The following is a 24478-nucleotide window of genomic DNA, read 5'->3' on the forward strand; positions in this document are numbered from 1 at the left end:
GCGGCGGCCGACCCGAGGGCCCCGCCCCCGATCGGGCCCCGCCCCGCGCAGGCCCCGCCTCACAGACCACGCCCCCGCTCGGGTCCCGCCCCGCGCAGCGCCCCGACGGGGGGGCGGCACTTCGGCCAATGGGGAAGCGGCGTGGCGGGGGCGGCGGCGGTTGTGCTGCGCCGGGCCGGGGCGCGACGGCCAATCAGCGGCGGGCGCGAGGGCGGGCGCGAGGGCGGGCTGTGACGCGGCGGCGGCTCCGCGTGCGGCGGTATAGGAGCGCGCGCCCGGCCGGCGGGCCAGCAGCGCCAGTCCCGCGCCCACGGCCGCCGCCTCAGCCCGCCGCCGCCGCCGCCGCCGCCGTCTCCCCGGCGCCGCGGCCGCCCTGTGGACCCCGAGCTCGGCCCCCGGCCCCCCGGCCCCCGGGTCCCCCGGCCTCCCGGCCCCCGGCCCCCGGCCTCCCCGGCATGAAAACCAAGTTCTGCGGCGGCGCCGAGGCCGAGGCGTCCCCGCTCGGGCTGCTGCTGAGCTGCGGCGGCGGCGGCGGGGGCGGCGCGACCCCCGGGCCCGGCGTGGGGCCTCCGCGCGGCGCCGCCCGCGACCCCGAGCCCAAGCAGCCGCCGCCGCCGCCCCCGCCGCCCGCCGCCGAGCCGCCCGAGCCCCGCACGCGCCGCCGGGCCTTCCTGTGGTGCCGCGAGTTCCTGCCCGGAGCCTGGCGCGGCCTCCGCGAGGACCAGTTCCACATCAGCGTCGTCAGGTGCGGGCCGGGGGCCGGGGCGGGGGGCACAGCGCGGGGCGGGGGGGCGGGGCGGGGCGGGGCGAGGGGTCCTGGCAAGGGCTAGGGGGCGGGGGGCACAGCGCGGGGCGGGGGGAGGCGGGGGCGGGGCGAGGGGTCCTGGCACGGGCTGGGGGGCGGGGCTAGGGGGCGGGACGAGGGGGGGGTCCTGGCAAGGGCTGGGGGCGGGGCTAGGGGGCGGGGGGGCACAGCGCGAGGCGGGGCGGGGGGCGGGGCGAGGGGTCCTGGCAAGGGCTGGGGGGCGGGGCGAGGGGGCGGGACGAGTGGGGGGGTCCTGGCAAGGGCTGGGGGCGGGGCTAGGGGCGGGGGGCACAGCGCGAGGCGGGGCGGGGGGCGGGGCGAGGGGGGTCCTGGCAAGGGCTGGGGGCGGGGCTAGGGGCGGGGGGCGGCCCAAGGTGGTGTGCGGGGTGCGGGCGAGGTGTCTGGGGAAGGGTCTGACCATTGGGGGCAACGTCCTGGGGCGCGGGGGCAGCTCGCCCGCGGAGAGGGGCGCAGGGGCTGGCGTCGGCAGAGCGGCCCGGCCCCGGGTGCTAGTCCTCCCTCCCCGCCGCGCTCGGGTCCGAGGTCTGCCCCCCATCCCGCGCCCCTGGGCCCCGGACCCCGCAGCCCGCCGCTCTGGGCCCCCCGGGTGTGGCCCCCGAGGGCAGCGGGGCAGGGCTGTGGGGTGTCCCTGGACGGCCTGCCGGCCCCCAGCTTTAGGCCCCCACCTCTGGGCCCCCATTCTTGTGGACTCCACACCTGTGGCCCCCCCAGACCTGTGGTCACCCCACCAGTTGCCCTCCAGATCTGTGGACCCCCCAGTCCTATAGCCCTCCCCACCTGTGGTCCCCCACCTGTGGCCCCCCCACCTGTGGCCCCCCCACTTGTGGTCCCATGCAGGCCGGGCGGGAGCTTAGTGGCAGAGCACCTGCGTGCTTGGCGCGGCCCCAGAAGCAAACAGGATCTGAAACCCAGGTCTGGCCTCGGGGCTGGGGATCGGCCATCAGAAGCCACCAGGCCTTGGGGTCACCAGCCCGGGAGGGGTGCCGGGTCAGGTGCCCCTCCTTGCGGTGGTGCCTGTTCCCGGGAAGGCTGGGTGCCCCGGCTCCGGCCTCAGGAAATCTGGGTGGCCCTTTCCGGGGACTGTCGCCTCTCACTGAGACCTTTGTGCTCTGCTCACCGTCCCTGCCGGCCGGCACCTGGAGAGCCTCGCCTCTCAGAGTCAGTGCTGGGGACACTCTGCCATCCTGTCTCAGAGTCAGTGCTGGGGACACTCTGCCATCCTGTCTCAGAATCAGTGCTGGGGACACTCTGCCATCCTGTCTCAGAATCAGTGCTGGGGACACTCTGCCATCCTGTCTCAGAGTCAGTGCTGGGGACACTCTGCCATCCTGTCTCAGAGTCAATGCTGGGGACACTCTGCCATCCTGTCTCAGAATCAGTGCTGGGGACACTCTGCCATCCTGTCTCAGAGTCAGTGCTGGGGACACTCTGCCATCCTGTCTCAGAGTCAGTGCTGGGGACACTCTGCCATCCTGTCTCAGAGTCAGTGCTGGGGACACTCTGCCATCCTGTCTCAGAGTCAGTGCTGGGGACACTCTGCCATCCTGTCTCAGAGTCAGTGCTGGGGACACTCTGCCATCCTGTCTCAGAGTCAGTGCTGGGGACACTCTGCCATCCTGTCTCAGAGTCAGTGCTGGGGACACTCTGCCGGCCTGTCTCAGAGTCAGTGCTGGGGACACTCTGCCATCCTGTCTCAGAGTCAGTGCTGGGGACACTCTGCCATCCTGTCTCAGAGTCGGTGCTGGGGACACTCTGCCATCCTGTCTCAGAGTCAGTGCTGGGGACACTCTGCCATCCTGTCTCAGAGTCAGTGCTGGGGACACTCTGCCATCCTGTCTCACAGTCGGTGCTGGGGACACTGCCATCCTGTCTCAGAGTCAGTGCTGGGGACACTCTGCCATCCTGTCTCAGAGTCAGTGCTGGGGACACTCTGCCATCCTGTCTCAGAGTCAGTGCTGGGGACACTCTGCCGGCCTGTCTCAGAGTCAGTGCTGGGGACACTCTGCCATCCTGTCTTAGAGTCAGTGCTGGGGACACTCTGCCCGCCTGTCTCAGAGTCAGTGCTGGGGACACTCTGCCATCCTGTCTCAGAGTCGGTGCTGGGGACACTCTGCCATCCTGTCTCAGGGTTAGTGCCTGGGGACACTCTGCCATCCTGTCTCAGAGTCGGTGCTGGGGACACTCTGCCATCCTGTCTCAGAGTCAGTGCTGGGGACACTCTGCCATCCTGTCTCAGAGTCAGTGCTGGGGACACTCTGCCATCCTGTTCTAGAGTCAGTGCTGGGGACACTCTGCCATCCTGTCTCAGAGTCAGTGCTGGGGACACTCTGCCATCCTGTCTCAGAGTCAGTGCTGGGGACACTCTGCCATCCTGTCTCAGAGTCAGTGCTGGGGACACTCTGCCATCCTGTCTCAGAGTCAGTGCTGGGGACACTCTGCCATCCTGTCTCAGAGTCAGTGCTGGGGACACTCTGCCGGCCTGTCTCAGAGTCAGTGCTGGGGACACTCTGCCGGCCTGTCTCAGAGTCAGTGCTGGGGACACTCTGCCATCCTGTCTCAGGGTTAGTGCCTGGGGACACTCTGCCATCCTGTCTCAGAGTCAGTGCTGGGGACACTCTGCCGGCCTGTCTCAGAGTCAGTGCTGGGGACACTCTGCCATCCTGTCTCAGAGTCAGTGCTGGGGACACTCTGCCGGCCTGTCTCAGAGTCAGTGCTGGGGACACTCTGCCATCCTGTCTCAGAGTTAGTGCTGGGGGCACTCTGCCATCCTGTCTCAGAGTCGGTGCTGGGGACACTCTGCCATCCTGTCTCAGAGTCGGTGCTGGGGACACTCTGCCATCCTGTCTCAGAGTCGGTGCTGGGGACACTCTGCCATCCTGTCTCAGAGTCAGTGCTGGGGACACTCTGCCGGCCTGTCTCAGAGTCAGTGCTGGGGACACTCTGCCATCCTGTCTTAGAGTCAGTGCTGGGGACACTCTGCCGGCCTGTCTCAGAGTCGGTGCTGGGGACACTCTGCCATCCTGTCTCAGAGTCGGTGCTGGGGACACTCTGCCATCCTGTCTCAGAGTCAGTGCTGGGGACACTCTGCCGGCCTGTCTCAGAGTCAGTGCTGGGGACACTCTGCCATCCTGTCTTAGAGTCAGTGCTGGGGACACTCTGCCGGCCTGTCTCAGAGTCAGTGCTGGGGACACTCTGCCATCCTGTCTCAGAGTCAGTGCTGGGGACACTCTGCCATCCTGTCTCAGGGTTAGTTGCTGGGGGCACTCTGCCATCCTGTCTCAGAGTCAGTGCTGGGGACACTCTCCCGGCCTGTCTCAGACTCAGTGCTGGGGACACTCTGCCATCCTGTCTCAGAGTCAGTGCTGGGGACACTCTGCCATCCTGTCTCAGAGTCAGTGCTGGGGACACTCTGCCATCCTGTCTCAGAGTTAGTGCTGGGGGCACCCTGCTGGCCTGCCCGCTTGCTGCTTCCCGGGGTCAGGGTGCAGGAGAAGGCAGGCTGGCTGGCGCGGCCCTGCTCACACTCTTCTCCCCGGCCTCTGGGTGCTGGGCCTTCTGCAGTGGTTGCTGCTTGCCGGCCTCCCTCCTCATCCTGCCCCGCCTGGAGTCCCGGGCAGGCATCCCGAGCTCTGCAGGCCGGCCGAGCTATTTCTCAGCTATCACCGCGCCTTTGTCTAAAGGCTCCCGTGCTCGGCTAGCTGGAGTAAGACCCAGGCCGTCCGCTCTCAGCTCGGCCCAGCCTCCCTGACTGTCTGCTTGCTGGGAAGCCACTCCTCCCTCCCGAGCCAGAGCCAGCGCCAGCGCCAGCCAGCCGCTTTTCTGCCCGGGCCTTGGGCTCCAGGCCCCAGGGCTGTTTGCCCCTGCGCTCGGCAGTCTGCACACTGGGTAGCAACCTTCCCTCAAGGCCCGACTCAGACAGAACCTGACAGAATGACCTTCGTCCTCACCTGCAGTCTGCCCGCATCACGGGCGTGTCCGAGTCCGTCTGGCGGGTCTCGCGTGGACCTGCTCCGAGAGAGGGCAGGTCGCGGTTACGTTTGTCACCAGCGGTCGGAGCTTCTGGGTCTCCTGGGGGTGCTGGAGGGAAAGGAGAGAGCCGGCACAGGGAGCCCGGCGGGCGTGGCTGTGGAGGCCGGCTTGCCCCTGGCCAGCAGCTCAACAGGTGGCTGTTGCCCGAGAGAAGGAAATCCTACTCAGTCGTCAAATGAAATGGAATTTGAGAAAGCAGTGTTTGAGGGGCCGGGCAGTGGCGCATCTGGTTGAGTGCACGTGTTACAGTGCTCCAAGATCCGTCCGGGTTCAAATCCCCGCTCCCCACCTGCAGGGGGGAAAAGCTTCACAGATGGTGAAGCAGGGCTGCAGTGCCTCTCCCTCTCTGTCTCCTGCCCCTTCTCAATCTCTCTCTGTTTTTAATGAAAACAAAAGCTGCATCTTTTATTTTTATTGGATAGGACAACAGAAAAATTGTGAGAGGAGGGGGAGAGAAAGACAGACACCTGCAGACCTGCCTCACTGCTTGTGGGGGGCTCAATCGGGATCCTTGGCAGGTCCTTGTGATTCATACGATGTGTGCTAAACCTGGTGCCTCACCTCCTGACCCCCCCACAACTTTTTATTGTAATTATCTTATTTAAGATAGAGACAGAATTTTCATATATATATATATATATATATATATATTATTAAAAATATATATTATTTTCCCTTTTGTTGCCCTTGTTTTTCTTTGTTGTGGTGACTATTGTTGTTATTGATGTCGTCGTTGTTGGATAGGACAGAGAGAAATGGAGAGAGGAGGGGAAGACAGAGAGGGGGAGAGGAAGACAGACACCTACAGACCTACTTCACCGCCTGTGAAGCAACTCCCCTGCAGGTGGGGAGCCGGGGGCTCGAACCGGGATCCTTACGCCGGTCCTTGCGCTTTGCACCACCTGCGCTTAACCCACTGCGCTACCACCCGGCCCCCATCACATATCTTTTGATGCTCTCTACAGACCTGCTAACGGTTGGAAATTGTTGGGACATACTTTGGATACTTCAAAATAAAATCATTTAGATATCAAAAGCCAGGGGTCCTCAGAGAAACCATTCAGGGAAAGCCAGAGGTCACAGACCGCGTCGTGCGTGCCGTCACCAAGGCTCTGCAAAATAACACCCGACTTCCTGCTTGGCCGCACTTGACCCACCTTTTTGTTTTTTCCCATTTTATTGGATAGGACAGAGAAATGGAGAGGGGAGGGGGAGATAGCGGAGGGGGGAGGGAGAGAGACACCTACAGACCTGCTTCACCGCTTGGGAAGTGTTCTCCCTGCACGTGGGAGCTGGGGGCTCCAACCCGGATCCTTGCGCTTAGTACTATAAGTTCTTAACTCATATGTGCCACTGCCTGACCCTCTCCTAACAGTTGTTTTAACCTAAATTATATGTAAGAACATAGGTTTTTTTTTTTTTTCCATAGAATTTATTTGTTCATGAGAAAGACAGGAGGAGAGAGAGACGCAGACATCACTCTGGTACATGTGCTGCCGGGGATTGAACTCTTAAGACCTCAAGGTTGAGAGTCCGATGCTTTATCCACTGAGCCACCTCCCGGACCACAAACTGCGGTGATTTCTATACACGTGTGGATCTTGGTGTACACACTGTCTTTTAAAGACTCTCAAAAGAAGTCGGGCAGTAGCGGCGCAGTGGATTAAGTGCAGGTGGCGCAAAGCGTGAGGATCCCGGTTCGAGCCTCCGGCTCTCCACCTGCAGAGGAGTCGCTTCCTAGGCGGTGAAGCAGGACTGAAGGTCTGTCTTCCCCTCCTCTCTCCATTTCTCTGTCCTAACAATGACGACATCAGTAGCAACAACAATAACTACAACAACAATAATAATAATAATAAACCAAGGGCAACCAAAGGGAAAATAAGTAAATATAAAAATATATAAAAAATTATAGACTCAAAATTCATTTGTTCTTTTTTTTCTTAAGTTTCTTTGGGGAGTTTTTGGTCGACAGTCTAGTTGAGCAGAAAGTACAGGGAGTCCCCATGCTCCCCCGAGTGTCCCACTCCCAGCTTTCATTGACTTCTCTCTCCCCGAACTACACCAGGCGGGTCTCAGCTACTCTCCAGGGAACCGGCAGTGACACGTTTTGGTCACCCCAAGTCTGTACACTGTGGGGTGGGACATCCACCCATTGCGGTTGTCATCTCTCTCCGCAGTTTCACTGCTCGGGACCCTCTCTGCCTCTCCCAAGCCTGATCCTTTTCCTGTCTCCGTAGTTTCGCTTTCCCCAGGACGTCCCGTGGTTGCAGTTATAAGCACACTGCCTGTGGAGATCGGCTGCTTTGGTTGACTCTTGAGTCTTCGTGGCTCCGAAGCCATTCACTTCAGCCCTGAATAATAACCCCGTAGTCGGTGCATTCGCCTCCTCGGGACATCTTGGTTGCTTCCCACTTTTGGCAATGGCTGCAGTGATTGATTTATTTTAAAGAATTTATTCATGAGAAAGACAGGCAGAGAGTAAGAGCCAGACATCACTCCTGGTACATGTGCTTTCGGGGATTGAACTCAAGGACCTCATGGTTGAGAGTCCAGTGTTTTACCCACTGCGTCACTTCCCGGACCACAAGCTGGGGTGATTTATATACACGTATGGATCTTGGTAATAGGCCTTTTAGCAGATGTGTTTTTTCAGATACTTACTTCCATTTTATTTTTTTGTCCCTTGACGGTATTTTTACAGTGCTGAGGTTTTTGATACAAAGGAGCCCTAATTTATCAATTTTTAAAAGGATCATGCTTTTATTTTATTTTTACCAGAGCACTGCTCAACTCTGGCTTGTGCTTGATGCTGGGGATTGAACCTGGGACTTCAGAGCCTCAGGCATAAGAGTATCTGCATAACCATTATGCTGTCTACCCCACCCTAATTTTTTTTGTGGTTAGCCAGAGCACTCACTGTTCAGCTCAGGCTTATGGCTGTGCTGGGGACTTAACCTGAGATGTCTGAGGCCTCAGACATGAACACTGTCCTTCCACTGTGCTGTCTCCTCAGCCCTGTGCCTTTTGTCTCATTTCTCCGAAGTTGGCCTCTCAGGCCAGCGGTTCTGAGCTTGGCCCCTGGGAGTGCACATGCACGGTGATGCTCTGTCCTTTCTCTTTTCGTTTTGACATCTTTCATTTTACATTTAGCTCCACGATGAATTTTTGTGAAGAATGTAAAGTTTGCGTCTGGATGACTCTTGCTACTGGGTAACCAGCAGCTGTCTCAGCTGTGCTGAAAAGGCTGTCCTTTCTCTGCTATTTGCCTCTACTGGCTGTTTCTGTGGGTCTGCAGTAGACTACATTGATCTGTTTGTCTGTCTGTCATCGATGCCGCAGTAATTGCCCCCAAGCTTATATTGCTCCTGCTGCTTGTTTTTCTTTTGATAGGACAGAGAAAAATTGAGGGGGAGGGGGAGGCAGTGGGGGTGGGGAGAGAGACAGATAGACAGACCTGCTGCAGACCTGCTTTACTACTTGTGAAGCTTCTCCCCTGTGAGTGGGGACTGGGGTTCAAACTCAGATCCTTGTGCATGGAAGTGTGTGTGCTTAACCAGGTGTGTGTGTGTGTTTACCCTTTTTGTTGCCCTTGTTTTTATTGTTACTGCTGTTGTTGGATAGGACAGAGAAATCAGAGAGGACTGGAAGACGGGGGGGGGGGGGGAGAAAGACACCTGCAGACCTGCTTCACTGCCTGTGAAGTGCTCTTCCTGCGGGTGGAATCCTTGGACTTAGTACTACTATCTGATCTTTTTTTTGCCTCCAGGTTTATCACTGGGGGCTCAGTGCCTGCACTATGAATCCACTGCTCCTGGAGGCTATTTTTCCCCCATTTGTTGCCTTTGTTATTAATTGTTGTTATTGCGGTCCGTGCCCTTTGTACCATGTGCGCTTAACCCACTGCGCTACCACCGGCCCCCTTTAAAAATTTTTTTTGATATTTAATTTATTTTTTAATTTTATTTATCTTCTCTTTTTTGTTGCCTTTTTTTTTCATAGTTATTGATCTTGTCGTTGGATAGGACAGAGAAATGAGAGAGGAGGGGAAGACAGGGGGAGAGAAAGACACCTGCAGACCTGCTTCACCACCTGTGAAGTGACTCCCCTGCAGGTGGGGAGCTGGGGCTCGAACCGGGATCCTTATGTGCGCTTATCGCTTATTGCGCTGCACTACTGCCCGACTCCCGCTAAAAGATTTTCATGCAGAAGGCCCCATGCTCAGTCCTCCACATAACTAAACCAGTGGAATAAAAAAGATTACAAGACCAGAAAGTTACAGGGGGTAGTTAGTCCCACACTGAACCTACCACCGTCTACTTTTTATTATTTTTCCATTTTGAAAGACTTTAGTTTTATTTTCATTAGAGACAGAGGGGGACCAGTGCCTGCTGGGCTGGTACAGGAACAGGGTGGTATCAGCTGGGGTTTGCACCTAAGACATCTGGAGCCTCAGCTTACCAAGCCTGGTAAGCTCTTTCCATAACCCTCCAGACCACCTTCAGTTGATGAATGCAGTGCTGTGGTTTCTCCCCATTTCTTTTTCTCTGAAGTTGGGGAGATAGTTGGCCCAGGAGTGGCTGAATCATCCCCGCACCAGCACACCCCCCCCTTAGGTAAATGCTTGAGTCCGGGAAGTGGTTCAGTGGGCAGAGGGCGTGCCTTTCCATGTCCAAGGGCCTGGCTTTGACCCCTGGCACTGCATATGAGCAAGCAGTACCCCGGGCTCTCCCTGCTCCCCTCCCTCTGTCGCATAACATATAGACCTAGACAGTTTGCCTGACCGTCCTGTCTTGGCAGTGGGTGGATCTGGATTGCCAGAGGTTTGCAGTAATTACCCGGAGCCGCGCGGAGCTGAATCTCCAGCAGGTTTATTAGTCACGTGGTGGTGGGGGGGGGGGTCGGAGGAGATGAGAGGTTCTCCGTCAGTCTTTAGTGTTTTTGTCTTTAGTCAGGGCGCTTCCCACCCCTTGATGACTAGCTGGGAGGAAGTGCCTTCAAGGGCTCCTTCTGTGTGTGAATGACTGTGGAGGACGGTTTTTATTGCCTTCACAACCTTTAATAGGTGATCTGTGTGCTCATTAGAGTCAGGTGTTGGGAGTCGGGTGGTAGCGCAGCGGGTTAAGTGCACGTGGCGCAAGGACCGTCAGGAGGATCCCGGTTCGAGCTCCCAGCTCCCCACATGTAGGGAAGTTGCTTCACAAGCGGTAAAGCAGGTCTGCAGGTGTCTGTCTTTCTCTCCCCCTCTCTGTCTTCCCCTCCTCTCTCCATTTCTCTCTGTCCTATCCAAAGACAACGACATCAATAACTACAACAGTAAAACAACAAGGACAACAAAAAGGAATAGATAAATATTTTTTTAAAAAAAGAGTCAAGTGTTAGGAAAGAACGTACTAGAAGTGGTCCGGGAGGTGGCGCAGTGGATAAAGCATCAGACTCTCAAGCATGAGCTTCTGAGTTCAATCCCCGGCCAGCACGTGTACCAGTCTGATTCTTTCTCTCTCCTCCTATCTTTCTCATTAATAAATAAATAAAATCTTTAAAAAAAAAAAAAGAATGTACTAGAAGGGGGGGGGATTGTTTGGCCTACACTGTCACACCCGGTGCCCCTCCCTCAAAGCAAGGGCTCTTCCAAGTCTCTTCCGCTTTGGTCTTCTGGGGACGCAGTGCTCATTCCTTCTGCAGGGCCGAGAAAGGCGAGGCCTGCGCTCCTCCTAGCACTCCGGGCCGCCTCGACAGGCACCGTGGGTCCTAGAGATTGCTTCCTGTTGTCATGGACATGTGGACATGTGGCGGTCTCGTAGTGCCACGCTGAAAGTATTTTGGGACAACTTACTAGAGCTTCTGCTTTCATTGTCACTGGAGTAAAAGGGATACTGATTTCCTGTCTTGCAGCTCTTGAGAGAAGCCAGCCTAGAAGAGGGGTCCTCTTGAATGGCTTGCCCGAAGTTGAGTGCTAGCCACTGGTGCTTCCGGCCTGGTCTCAGGGTCTCATTTCCAAAGGTCATGGTCCTGGGGCTTCGCACCGCGCGCGCTTAACCTGCTGTGCTGCGGCCTGGCTCCTCCTCTTTGTTTTCCGACCTTTGCCTTTGGCCTGCTGGCTCAGTGGCAGGATGCGGGTGCTGTGTGAAGTGGCCGCAAGGTTCTGCGACACGGGGTGGTGTAGGGGCTGTGTGGTAGGCAGAGCCTGAGAGGCCGGCGTGAGGCCCTAGCTTAGACCCCAGCATTGCGCATGCCAGAGTGCTGCTCTGCTCTTTCTGTTTTGGTTGCTAGGGCTTTGCTGGGACTTAGTGTGTGCAGAATGTGTCCTTTCTGGGCGCTGGAGAAAGAGAAGAGCCCCCCAACACCATTACAGACACCCCCTCTGCCCCTCTACGTGGTGCTCCTGCTGGCGGGGGCTCGGACCCATGCTAATGGTGCACCCCGCCGGGTGAGTTATCTTGGTCACTGGTGTCCTTGCTCTCATTAATATATAGAAGAAATAAAACAATAAAGACATAAAAACTTTGAAAGAGCCTAGCTGGCCGGGATAGTGGTCCTGTTGATACGCACTGCACTAAAGGAAGCTTCAGTGTTGTGTATTCCCTCTCTTTCTCCCTCCCTTTTTAAAATATTTATTTGTTCCCTTTTGTTGCCCTTGTTGTTTTATTGTTGTAGTTATTATTGTTGCTGGTTCCTATTGATGTTGTTGTTGGATAGGACAGAGAGAAATGGAGAGAGGAGGGGCAGACAAAGAGGGGGACAGAAAGACACCTGCAGACCTGCTTCACCACCTGGGAAGCGACGCCCCTGCAGGTGGGGAGCCGGGGCTCGAACCGGGATCCTCACGCCGGTCCTTGTGCTTCGCGCCACCTGCGCTTAACCCGCTGCGCCAGCGCGGCTCCCCAACAGTTTCTCACATTGGCTTGGCATTGGCTTTGAACCCACTGCGCTAGGTGGCCATCGTCTCTTTCTATTTCATTGGGTGGGACAGAGAGGAACTGAAAGGGAGAGAGAGGAAATGGACGCCTGCACACTTGCCTCACTGTCAAGTGTCCTCCCTGCAGGTGGGGATTGGGAGCCCGAACCTAGGCCCTCGCACATGCGGGTGAGCCACCTTCTGGCCCCACTTCTGTTTTTCAGAAGCATATGCGTAGGGGATTTTGGAATATGGATTCTAAAAACTGAAGCTGTGTTACAAGGCAGCTACTCTGGCTGCTTCAACAAACTGATGAAACCTGGCCAAGTGGGGGCTGGGCGGGAGCGCAGCAGGTCAAGCGCGCCTGGCGCAAAGCACAAGGGCCGGGGCAGGGATCCCGGTTTGAGCCCCCGGCTCCCCGCCTGCAGGGGTTCGCTTCCCTTTCTCTCAGTTTCTCTCTGTCCTATCCAACAATAACACTGAGGGCAACAAAATGGGGAAAACAGCCTCCAGGAGCCGTGGATTTGTAGTACAGGCACCCCGCCCTATCGATAACGCTGGAGGGGAAAAAAAAAAGCTGGTCCAGCTTCTCCAAGCCGGACCGGGTCCTAGTTCTCCACTACTCATGGCTGCAAGGTATAGATCTGGATCTCGGGCTGATGACAGCAGCTCGGTGCTTTGTCATGCGTTTCACAGCTTATTTTGTCGGGCAAACAAACCGGTTCGCCGGGGAATTAATTCTTCGCTTGGGGTTTCTTTGTTTGTGCGTGCTTTTCCGGTCTCCTGTCTGTCCTGCTCCGGATGAGCGGTCAGTCAGTTCTTGCCCGGCAGGCAGGCTGTCAGGGCACTGAACTGATCTAGATGATGCTCCACTTGGGCCTGGAACTGGGCGAGTCTGGGGTGAGCAGTGAGCACACCCGGCGGTCTGGGGCTCCCGCCTCTGCCCCCAGAGCTCTCCAGTCAGCCTGCTTTGGGCTGCTGCTGTGTGTGAAGGTGCAGTAAATCTGATTGCTTATTTGAGTTTCTCTTGCCCCCCTGCCTCCTGTGTTTAATTATGACTCGCACACTAATCAGTAGTCTGTAATGCCAGATATGAGAATGTAGCTTCAGACTTGGAGACCCTTGGTGTTACTGGGGTTCTACATGGGGATTATTCTCACCCTCAGCAAAGGGTTATTTATTTATTTATTTATTTATTTATTGCCTCCAGGGTTACTGCTGGGGCTCAATGCCTGAACCATGAATCCACTGCTCCTGGAGAAATCCATTTCTTCCCCCTTTTGTTGCCCTTGTTGTTGTAGCCTTGTTGTGGTTATTACTGTTGTTGTTTATCATTCGTTACTGGATAGGATAGAGAGAAATGGAGAGAGGAGGGGAAGACAGAGAGGGGGAGAGAAAGACAGACACCTGCAGACCTGCTTCACCGCCTGTGAAGCGACTCCCCTGCAGGTGGGGAGCTGGGATCCTTGTCCCTGTCCTTGCACTTTGCGCCACGCATGCTCAACCCACTGCGCTACCACCCGACCCCTGCAAAGGGTTATTTTTATGAGAACAGATTATGAGAGAGACCAGTTAACTGCTTGCTCAATGCCAACATACTCTGGTGAACAAGGATTCAGTCTGGACCCCTGTCTCCCCCACCTATTCAAATTGATCCATTTATTAACGAGAGAAAGAGAACCAGAGCACTACTCTGGCATATGCTATGCCCAGGACCTTATGCTTGCGAGTTTAGCTCTACGGCTGTGCCGCCTCTCAGGCTGTGCCTGTCTGTCCTCAGTGCCAGGTTGTTAGTCTGGGGCCTTGTGCGTGCGCACTACCTCTTAGTCCTTCCCTGTCCCAGTGTCTGGTTTATATATTTATTTTTAAAATTTCTTTTAAATTGGCTTCTTTCCCTCTTTTGTTGCCCTTGTTGTTGTTATTGATGTCATCGTTGTTGGCTAGGACAGAGAAATGGAGAGAAGGGAAGACATGGGGGGGGGAGAAAGACACCTGCAGACCTATGTGTGAAGCGACTCCCCTGCAGGTGGGGAGCCAGGGGCTCAAACCAGGATCCTTACGCCGGTCCTTGTGCTTTGTGCCACGTGCGCTTAACCCGCTGCGCTACCGCTCCCCTGGTTTATATTCTGGTTTATATTTCTGTGAGAGAGACACCAGAGTTCACTCAGTAATCATGGAATTCTCTGTTTTCTCAGCCCGGCAGGATATTGGCAAGCTCCACTGTCCATCGGGCTGTTGCAGTCTTGCTGTTATTTCTGCATTTCTTCCCACCGTGTCTCCTTACTCCTCCTCGTGTTACTTGGCCTGTTGCTAACTGGCCCTGTGTTTTCCTCCGCTGCATCGCAGCTTGGGGCATCGGTGACCTTGTCTCTTTTATTTTGATTGCCACTGAAAAAACAATCAGCGCTCTGCTTCCTCTCACTAAGCTTATTGAGCAAGAGGCTTCGGGCCATGCAGCAGGTGAAGGCTTTCCAGGCTGGAGCTTGTTTGTGGCCAAGCTGGGAGGACGGGGATAAACTCTGAATCAGGTTACACAACTTAGAACAGTAGGCTGTCTGTTGCTCTCGCCCTCCACCGGCTTTCAAGAGTATGTGACAGGAAGGAGAAGTAAGGCCCCTGACCGATGCCATGCCTGTCCCGTCGCCCGGGAGCCCGGAGCCCAGGCTGGCAGTGGCTGACCTCGCTGCCGGGGTGGTTCCCAGAGGCCACAGGGGGAGGTTCTGCCCCAGGCCCACAGAAAGGACCAGGAAGTTCCGTGTTCCCTGCTCTCCGCCTCCCCGGCCACAGTGGACAGCTCATTCGCTTGCTGGCAAAATCAGTTCTCACTCTTGCCCGGGTTCCCGGAAACTCGGCGCTACTCGGCTTTGAAATAATTTCGAAGTGGGGCTTTCATCTTGAGTCTGAGAAGCAGTCAGGCTTTACGTAAGAAAGAAGCCTCACGCGGGGGGGGGGGGGGGGGGGGCAGAAGTCATCTTTCCTTTCTGTTCTTTTCTCTGTTTCTTTCCGCTGCCGGAGCTTCACCGCTGGGCTACATGCCTGCACGGTTCCCACGCTTCCGGAGGACGCTTTCTTCTTGATTTTCCCCAGAGAGAGGGAAAAAGTCCAAGGTCCAGTCCCTGACACTACAGGAAGCCGGAACTGAGCAGCATCCGGATAACATAAGGGGGCGCTGCAGTAAACTACAGCACTAAACCAGCATGCACTCGGCCATCTTCACTTGTCGGTGTGCCCCCATTGTACTGTGAGCGCTTAGCAGGCGCACCACCGCCTGGCCTGGGTGGGCCGCCACCAGCACGGCCGTCTCTGGAGCTGGGCATCCCCTGCGGTTTCTGCCCAGTTCTCCATGGACCTGCTTGCAGTCACTCCGCAGATGGCACCTCAGGCCGGTCCCGTAAAGCCTGTTTGCAGATGACCAGACTGGCAGATGAAAGTGTGTCGTTTGAAGCCCCTTGGCTTCTTGTTGGGAGCAAAGCGCTGACTGTGTGCTCTGGCTTGTCCCCCATCCCGGGCGTCGGCGTGCAGCCAGCCCTTTCCTGTGCCTTGATTTCCTGGTGTAGATGGTGGCAGTGCCAGCTGCCACACTGTAGGGGTGGTGGGGGTGGTGAAGTGATCCTTGGGGCAGCCTCGGCTGTCGCTGCACGAGAGCTCTGTGACCCCTTTCACAGGAGCAGTTCTGGGGGTCCAGGACCTTCAGTGCTGTGCCCAAGATTCCGCAGTCAGGATCGCAAGCATGCCTGTATCAATCACTGTGTTGTGTGGAAGCCCTGCCAGGCCCAGCAGACCCCCAGCGAGCAGTCGGTGGGAGGCGCTGGTGACCCGGCTGGACAGGCGGGGCAGAGAGGGCACTGCGCGGGCCGAGATGCAGCTGCCTGCGGTTACTTAAAAGTCTGACCACTGGGCCTTAGCCTGGCCTTCAGGAGCAGATGGGACAGTGGCGAGAGCTTCTTGAGGAGGCTGGGCTGTGGGCTCTGCGCTCTGCGCTTTTGCTAGAAGCAGTGGGTGGGGTTCCACATGGGAGGAACGTAAGTGGACGTGGTGCTAAGCTGTCAGCACAGGCTTCTCTTTGTGCTTGTCATGGAAAGCCCTGGCGTTACGGTGACTTTAGTCACGGAGACCATCTCGACCCTTCTGTGCCGGAGAGGCCTGCGGGTAGCTGGGTGCGGGCTCCTCTCAGCTCACGGTGCTGCCGTGCTGGCTGGAGGCCCCCGCTTCTTGCTCTGAGCTGCTGCTGAATTCCTGCCACATGTGCCAGTCTGGAGGCAGGCCACTCACAACTAGACCAACTCTCAGTATTGATCTAGAAAAAGACTTTTTTATGGTCTTTTTCCCCCCCTTTTGTTGCCCTTGTTTTAATGTTGTTGTGGCTATTATTATTGTTATTGATGTTGTTGTTGGATAGGACAGAGAGATATAGAGAGAGGAGGGGAAGACAGAGGGGGGAAAGAAAGATACACTTCCTCCTCTCTCCATTTCTCTCTGTCCTATCCAACAACGACGACATCAATAACAACAATAATAACCATAACAATAAAACAAGGGCAACAAAAGGAAATAAAAATAATAAAGTTTTTTAAAAAAAGAAAGACACTTGCAGACCTGCTTCACCGCTTGTGAAGCGACTCCCCTGCAGGTGGGGAGGCGGGGGCTCGAACCAGGATCCTTAATGCCAGTCCTTGTGCTTTGCGCTACCTGCGCTTAACCCGCTGTGCTACCGCCCGGCTCCCTTTTTTGGTCTCTTATGTGGCACTGGGGACAGCTGAGAGGCTTGTGTATGTGTGGTACCCTTGAGCCCAGTTTTTAAATTCTGTATTCTTAGAGAAAGAGACGGAGCAGAGATTTCAGTAGCAAGCACCCCGCCGTGCAGGCGTGGAGTTTCCTTGGCACAGTCTGCGGCACTCCTGTTTGGTGCTACAGGTCCAACCCAGGACCTCATGCACAGCCAGGTACCTACTCTGTCATCTGCTGGGCTGCTTCCTGGCTCCAGCTTGCCTTATTTTGATGTGACTTGGGGAATTCACTTGAAAGCCACGCCATTAATCACTGATGCTGCAAGTGTGTTGAGAGAAGAAACGAAACTTTAGATAGGAACAAGTCTTGTGGGGCCCTGACTTCTCATTTCATAGTTATTGGCAAGAGTGGTTTGGCTTATTACCTCCAGGATAGTTACTTACTGCTCTCTTCTTTCCCGCAGAGGCGGCCTCAGTAACATGCTGTTCCAGTGCTCCTTATCTGACTCCCTGGCCACTGTTGGTGACGAGCCCCGGACCGTCCTCCTGCGTCTGTATGGAGCGATTCTGAAGATGGTGAGTCCCTAGGCTACTTGGGGCTGGGTGGGACTCTAAACTGTTCGCCTCCCCTTCTGAGTGGCTTTGGGAGAGTTGTGAAATGCTTCAGCAGTGCTGCTAAGGAAACTGATCCCTATTGCTTTCATCATATTGCATTTTATGAGGGCTGCATGACTGGAGTTTTGGTTTTATTCTAAATGAATTTCTGCTTCTACTGTTATCTATTAAGAAACTGGTATAGATGATCCATCCCAGTTCGTATCGAGGAGCAGTGAGCTGCTGCTGCTGCAGCCCGTAACAGGGCTTGGTCATGTTGGAGTTCTATCCTACACATTCAAACTTTCAGCTCAGCTCTGGGCTGTTAAGTGGAGAAGATACTGTTTTCACAGCACAATCCGAACAGTTCCATGAGTCCCGGTGGTAGAGGAGGGTCTCAGTGCAGCTGTCAGGAGAAGCCCTTTGAAATCTCCTCAAGCCTTCCGCTTTCCTGGGTCCGTAATCTCCTTGAAGTTTATTTAATCTGCTTTCCAATTAAAGTGCTTGAACTGCTGAATTGTCTTAGCCAGATACAGGGTAGGTACCCTGGATATCTGGACTCTTTTTTTCCCCTATCATATCACAATTTACCATTTTAGTGGCCACACAGAGAGCCATTTCTGTAATAGGACTTCGACAGAGTAGAGTTAAAATCGACTGTCTAGATGCTGATTCACTTTAAGACCACCTTAACGTGGCTCTTCTCATTGGATGGGTTTTCCTAGGCTGTCAGGTGTCAGAAATGTTAGGATCTGAGCCCGCTGGAAAGAAGTTAGCATGTCTGGAACATGGCTCCTGCTCTGGCCTCTGAGCTCTGGGGCAGCCACAGGGGAGAGTGGAATTAAATAAAGCTGGCCCCACCCTCCTGACCAGTGTGCTGGCAGAAGACATTTTGTGCTTTTTATTTATTCAAGTTGCAGGGTTTTGTTTTATTTTATTGTTAAATATTTCTTTTTAAAATTTTTAAAATTATCTTTATTTAGTTATTGGATAGAGACAGCCAGAAATAGAGAGGGAGAGAGACAGAGAGATGTACAGCACTGCTTACTACTTGTGAAGCTTTCCCCCTGCAGGTGAGGACTGGGGACTCGAACCTGGGTCCTTCTGCATTGAAACATGTGTGCTCAACCAAGTGCACCACCACTCGGCCCCTCAAGTTGCAGGTTTTTTTTTTTTTTTTTTAATATATTTATTCATTTTTATTATTTTTTAACCAGAGCACTGTTGAGCTCTGGCTTATGGTGGTGTGGGGGATTGAACCTGGGACTTTGGAGCCTCAGGCATGGGAGTCTGTTTGCATAACCGTTATGCTATCCACCTCCCACTCAAGTTGCAATTTTAAAGACACCGGGATCCTTATGTCGGTCCTTGTGCCACCTGTGCTTAACCCGCTGTGCTACCACCCGACTCCCAAAGACACTTTTTTTAAACTCCCTTCAAAGCAGTTTTAAAATACTCAAATCCTCTTGGCTATTTTTCCTTTGAGGACTATTTACATCTGGCCCCAAGACCCATTTCTACTCACCTGTTTTGTGTGTTTTCACTCAAGCATACTTTCAGTATACTTGATAATAGCTGCTAGGACTGCACATGATAGTATACCAATCTGTTTACACAACTTAAAAATCTCATTTATGGTTCGAGCCCCCGGCTCCCCACCTGCAGGGGGCCCCGGTCGCTTCCCAGGCAGTGAAGCAGGTCTGCAGGTATCTGTCTGTCTTTCTCTCCCCCCTCTGTCTTCCCCTCCTCTCTCCGTTTCTCTCTGTTCTATCTAACAATGACAATATCAATAACAACAATAATAACTACAACAGCAATAAAAAACAAGGGCAACAATTAGGAAAATAAATAAATATAAAAATTTTTTAAAAATCTTATTTGACAGAGACAGAAATAAATCAGAAAGAGACTTTTTCTAGATCTAATTTCTGAGGTTTTTGTTCCTATTTCTAACAAATAGAAGCATCTGAAATAAATAATGTGCTGTCCATCTCCAGCTGCTGGCCAGATCCAGATCGGCGCCATGCTCGGGCACTCTGTCTGACCTGGACACAGGACCAACTGCCCGTGGCAAGTGCCACTGCGGCAAGGAGTTTTAAGTTGTTTTTAACTTTAATTATCTGACGAGAATTCTTCACGTGCAGGCCAGCAGAATGTGCTGGATCAGTAACCTAGTGAGAGCTAACTCCGCAGCGTGAGACTTGGCACTAAACGTTCCCCCATACGGATTCACACAGTGATTAATACTGCATTCTTTGTGAAGTGTTAGCACTTTACAGTACTCAAGTGTAATAGAAATATCTAGAGATAGAACTTGTTTTAACAGATTTTGTGTCCCTGTTTATTTTTAAGATACAAGAAGAGTACTGGGTAACTCAAAGGAAAAAAAAAAGTACAGTAACTAAAGCCACCTCCAGGATGTACTCTAACCAAGCTCACGGGATGGAGTCTCTTTAGTTTTACTGTGAGGAGGGCCATACTCCACTATTTTAAAAAAACTTTATTGGCTAGAGACAGTCAGAAATTGAAAGGGAAGGAGGAGCTAGAGAGGAGAGAGAGACACCTGCAGACCAATCTCATCACTTGTGAAGCTTTCCCCTTGCAGGTGGGGACCGGGGACTTGAACCTGGGTCCTTGTGCATTGTACCATGTGTGCTCAATGAGGTATGCCATCACCCAGCCCCCATTTTTTTTTAACATTTAAAAAAATTAATTAATTTGCTTTTCCCCAGAACATCGCTCAGCTCTGGCTTATGGTGGTGCAAGGGGATTGAACCTGAGACTCTGGAGCCTCAGGTATGAGAGTCTGTTTGCATAGCCATTATGCTATCTACCCCTGCCCTTTTTTCTTTTTTGGCCAGAGCATTCTTCAGCTGTAGTTTATGGTGGTTAGAGGGGTTGGACTTTAGAGCCTCAGGCATCAGAGTCTCTTTGCATAACCATTATGTTATCTACCCCCCTGCTTTTTAAAAAATTTTCTTTAACTTAGGATAGAGACAGAGGAATTGATAGGAAAGGGAGAGAGAGAAAGAGAGCCACTTGCAGCACTGCTTCACCACTCATGAAGGTTCCTCCCTGCAGGTGGGCACTGGTGGCTTGAACCCGGGTCCTTTCACATTGCAATGTGCACTCAACCAGGCTGCCTTCACGCTCACTTTGTCACTGCATGTCTGTGTTCTCATCTAAAGAAGACTGCTTATGAAACAGACAGAAGGCAATACTGAATTTTGATCCACAGCAGACTTGTTTTGTGTGTGTGTGTGTACACACACACACACACACACACACACACACACACACACACACACACACACACACACGTTTTTGATTTCAAAGCCCGGAAGGAATCTGTAGTTTCAGCCTATCTAGTTAGCTGAGTCCGTTGAGGAACGAGCTTTTCCTGTAGTGTGCACTTAGTAAAGCTCTGGAGTTACGCACTTTGGCTCCTTCAGTTAGCATTTCAGACAAGAGCAGCCACTGTAGGGTGCTGAGGTCTGAGGGTGCTTTGCCAGCACATGTGGGCACCTGCTGCGGGCCCTGGCTACAGTGTGAGAGAGGAGGGATCTTGGGCTGAGCTGCCAGCCAGCAGGCGGCCACCACATGCTTTATTTATTTATTTATTTATTTATTTATTTATTTATTTATTTAATATAGTTGTTATTGACTTACTTATTCCCTTTTTTGCCCTTGTTGTAATTATTTATGTCACCATTGTTGGATAGGACAGAGAGAAATGGAGAGAGGAGGGGAAGACAGAGAGGGGGAGAGAAAGAGACACCTGCAGACCTGCTTCACCGCCTGTAAAGTGACTCTCCTGCAGGTGGGGAGCCAGGGCTCGAACCGGGATCCTTATGCCAGTCCTTGCGCTTTGCGCCACCTGCGCTTAACCTGCTGCACTGCCTCCCGACTCCCCTACCACATGCTTTAAGGCTGCCAATGTTACACCTGACTTGGATGATGGTCAGGCTGTTTCCCTAGTGGCCAAGCACCATAAGGGACACTTCCTCTATAACAGAGAGAGAAAAACTGGCCTTTTACACTTCTGAACTATGGGATTACCATTAATTATAGTTCTGAAAAATATTCTTGACTCGGTTAAATTTGGGGTTGCGGGCAGGGACACAGCATAATGGTTCTGCAAAAGACAGACTTTCACCTGAAACTTGGAGGTCCCAGGTTCAATCCCCAGCACCACCATAAGCATCAGCTGTAGCTGAAAAGTGTTCTGGGGTGTTTCCCCCCCCCCCCTTCCTGGCTGGGACATGAGTACAGTCTTGCTGTGGCTTAGAATCAGCTCTTTGGAATGAATCTGGCCCCTGGAAGATGGGTATTTTGAGTTTACAATGACACTTTTGTTCCCACCCTCACCACAACAAAAATTGCCAGAAAGGAGAGTAACTTGTCAAGATTTGTGCATTAGTCCAGAGACTGCAGAGCAAACCCGGAGATGAATAAGTCACGTGGACTGAAGTCCAAATTAAATATAGTGCAGCTCAAATACTGTGATTTCCTTGTTTTTTCATCTTTTAGAGGAAAGCACTCGTGTGTGTTTGTGTAGATAGAACCTGAAAGCAGTGTGGCCGCCCAGATTCAGCTGTGGCCCTGTGAGATGGGGCAGAGTAAGCTCCTTTCTTCAGACTGCTTGACTGAAGACGTCACGTAACCACAGCCTGATACAGCTTCCCAGAACATGTTATTTGCTGCACCAGTTTAGTTTAATACACTCCTTCTTCCCCTTTCTCTTGTTTTAAGCTTTTGATTCCCCCCCCCCTTTTTTCTCTTGAGAATCAAATAGTACATGGAAATATACACACACACACACACACACACACATATATATTTAATTTATAGTCATTTACAAATAACTTGTTCTAAAATAATCTGAGGTTTCTTAACTTTATTTTCCACCGTCTTGGTCTGAGCTAGACGCCCCATTCTCTTATCTCCATAGTCACAATGAAAGGACTGTTCTTTGCTGCAGTTCACTAAAGGCTAAGTAGCAGGAAGCCAGGGCTTAAGGCCTTCACTGGCTTAAGGCCTTCGCTTTCTGTTGCTCACAGCCACTGTTTGTTTCTCTGAGATGAGATATAAGGACACTCCCTAGCTGCATCCTAGATGCTTTATTTAGAGCTTGGCTACTTTTTAAGGGGACTTACGGGATGTCCTGTGTTGGACAAGGGGAACAGTGGATCCTTTTGAGAATAGGAACAAAATTAGACACACAGAACTTAACAAAACAAAAACTATAAAATTTGTAGAAAATGTATTAAATAAAATACAAATATTTTGGCCTAAGCTTAAAAACCAGAATGTGGATGTAGTGTGGTATCTGTTTCAAATTGATTAATATTCACAAGTTACTTAGACAGTGAAAATCCAACTCAGCCGGTCAGTTGCCCTTAACTAAAATGAGGCAGGGCAGTAAAACACACGTTTTGAGAAGTACTAGCTTAGCCTCTGCCTTTGTTGAAAGAGATGTAATTGTTAGGTCAAACCAGCTATAACGTAACTTGGTTTTTTCCCTTTCTGATACTGGGAAGGTACATGAGCTGTGCAACGTCCAGTCGCAGCCTTTGCAGAGAAGCAAGTTTGGCTGATCACAAATAACCAGTTTGCTTATTTATCATGAATTCTTGGAGACACAAATGTCAGTACGTATTGTCCATTCAGTGTGACCTGTGCCAGTTGGCGGAAGTCTCAGAGGCTTGCTTTGTAAACCCTCCCTCTCAGCACAGTGACTCTCTGTGTTACGCCAGCCCCTCTGTGCATGAATGGAGAGGTTGGGCCTCACCGTTTGGAGCGGTCTCACAGGCATGAATGTTTACATGACACATCAGAGATCTCTCTTGAGTGTTGTCTGGGGAAATGTTTTTATTTTATTTAATTTATTATTATTCAGGGGGTGGGGGGCATAGCAGGCTAATACTAGTGCTTGAGTACTAACCGTAACACAGTTAAAGGCATCAAGGCACAACGCAGATATGTGTTAGTGATTCAAAAGAGAGGAATTTGGAGCTTGTCCTTTTGGAACCCAGAAAGCAAAATGTCCTTTTCCCTGTCTCCTCTGGGCCCCAGTTCAATTAAGAGCACACCGTCAGTGAGGCCCGGGGCAGCGCTGGTTAGCGTTAATATGCATTGCTGGTACTCAGCACTGAGCGCGAGAGCTGGACTGCTCGAAACATTCCTCCCTGGGACTGAGGTCACCTTTACCGTGTGACAGTGTGGTGACACTCCTTCATGGAGAGCCCTGCACTGTCCCAAGAGACCGAGACCACATGTCTCCCTGGTCACTGCATGCTGTGAGTGACATATCTTTTTTCTCGCACTGTGAATTTCAGTCGGATTTGTTTTATTCTGCTTTTAAAGAATCCCTTTGTCCTTGGAGCCTGGTATAATATGTTTCTGTGGTGCTCCACGCTCAGGCGGCACCTCCAGCCCCCTCCCCCTCTGCAGTGTTGTGGCCTCTTTCCCGTCTGACCGAGTATTTCGCCAGCAAATATCCTCGCAGCCAAGTTGCGGAATTGCTGCTGCTAGTCCTCCCATACCTGCTTTGGTGCCTTCTTTTGGTAACTTCATACCCACAGATACCTACCGTGTCTAATTTTGACATGATACAAAGTGTCTTTGTCTTGCTGCTCTTCAGTGTATGGGATTTATCGCATGAAACCAACCGCAGATCTCCAGTCCCGGACTGGCGATGTGACTACAGCCCACCCTCTTGGGAAGGAATGTCTTTGTGTTGGGTGGCGTGAGGGCGTGGGGGGTAATGTACCACTTTAGTCGTATGTGCATGTGTTCTCTGCTGCAGGCTTGTCCATGCGATCGTGCCTGGAGCACTGGTTTCCAGGTGACAGACACGATTCACGGTATAGTATGAGTCCTCTGAAGTCGGAGCATTCTCTACAGCTTTAATTTCTTTCTTTTAGTTCTTGGTTTCAAGAAATGTTTTTTAAAAAGAAAGTTATAAATGCTTTTGTTAAGTAGCACCAGCTACAATTTGGGCTATGCTGAAAAGAGGGGCATTGATTACTATTTCAGAATGTTATCTGCTGAATATAGACATACATATATTTCAGAATGTTATATGCACATATATACACATAGACATATATTTGTTAGTTTTACTTAATGTGTTTATGTATTTTGGGTCCATGGCAAATCAGATCCTTTCTGGTTCCTCAGTAGAAAGTGACAAACCTTTATTATTTTGACAAATTATGGCCCTCAACTTCAGAATTCAATTGAAATCTCTAGCTTCCTCCTCCAGTTCACTCTCCACATTCAGGAAACACCAGGTGTCTGTCGCTCACTCGCTCACAATTAAGACACAAGCTTTCCTCTTGCTCTTGGCACTAGGACCCCCCACTTAAAAATATTTATTTATTTATCCCCCTTTTGTTGTTTTAT

The 24478-nt window shown here is 52.7% G+C and overlaps 1 protein-coding gene across 3 annotated transcripts in view; it reads left to right on the forward strand.

Annotated features, from left to right (window-relative positions):
- Positions 1-209: 209 nt before the first annotated feature.
- CHKA (choline kinase alpha) overlaps positions 210-24478 on the forward strand; it is a 47201-nt gene continuing 22932 nt past the window's right edge. Inside the window, exons 1-2 of one of the 3 annotated variants that reach the window (XM_060177287.1) lie at positions 210-745; positions 16942-17053. In XM_060177287.1, the coding sequence (XP_060033270.1) occupies positions 456-745; positions 16942-17053 (402 nt within the window). In that variant the 5' untranslated portion in view covers positions 210-455. The remainder of the gene's footprint in view (positions 746-16941; positions 17054-24478) is intronic. The other 2 variants (XM_060177285.1, XM_060177286.1) reach the window with 2 other exon arrangements.

This window comes from Erinaceus europaeus, chromosome 17 (assembly GCF_950295315.1).
Source record: "Erinaceus europaeus chromosome 17, mEriEur2.1, whole genome shotgun sequence".
Lineage (NCBI taxonomy): Eukaryota > Metazoa > Chordata > Mammalia > Eulipotyphla > Erinaceidae > Erinaceus > Erinaceus europaeus.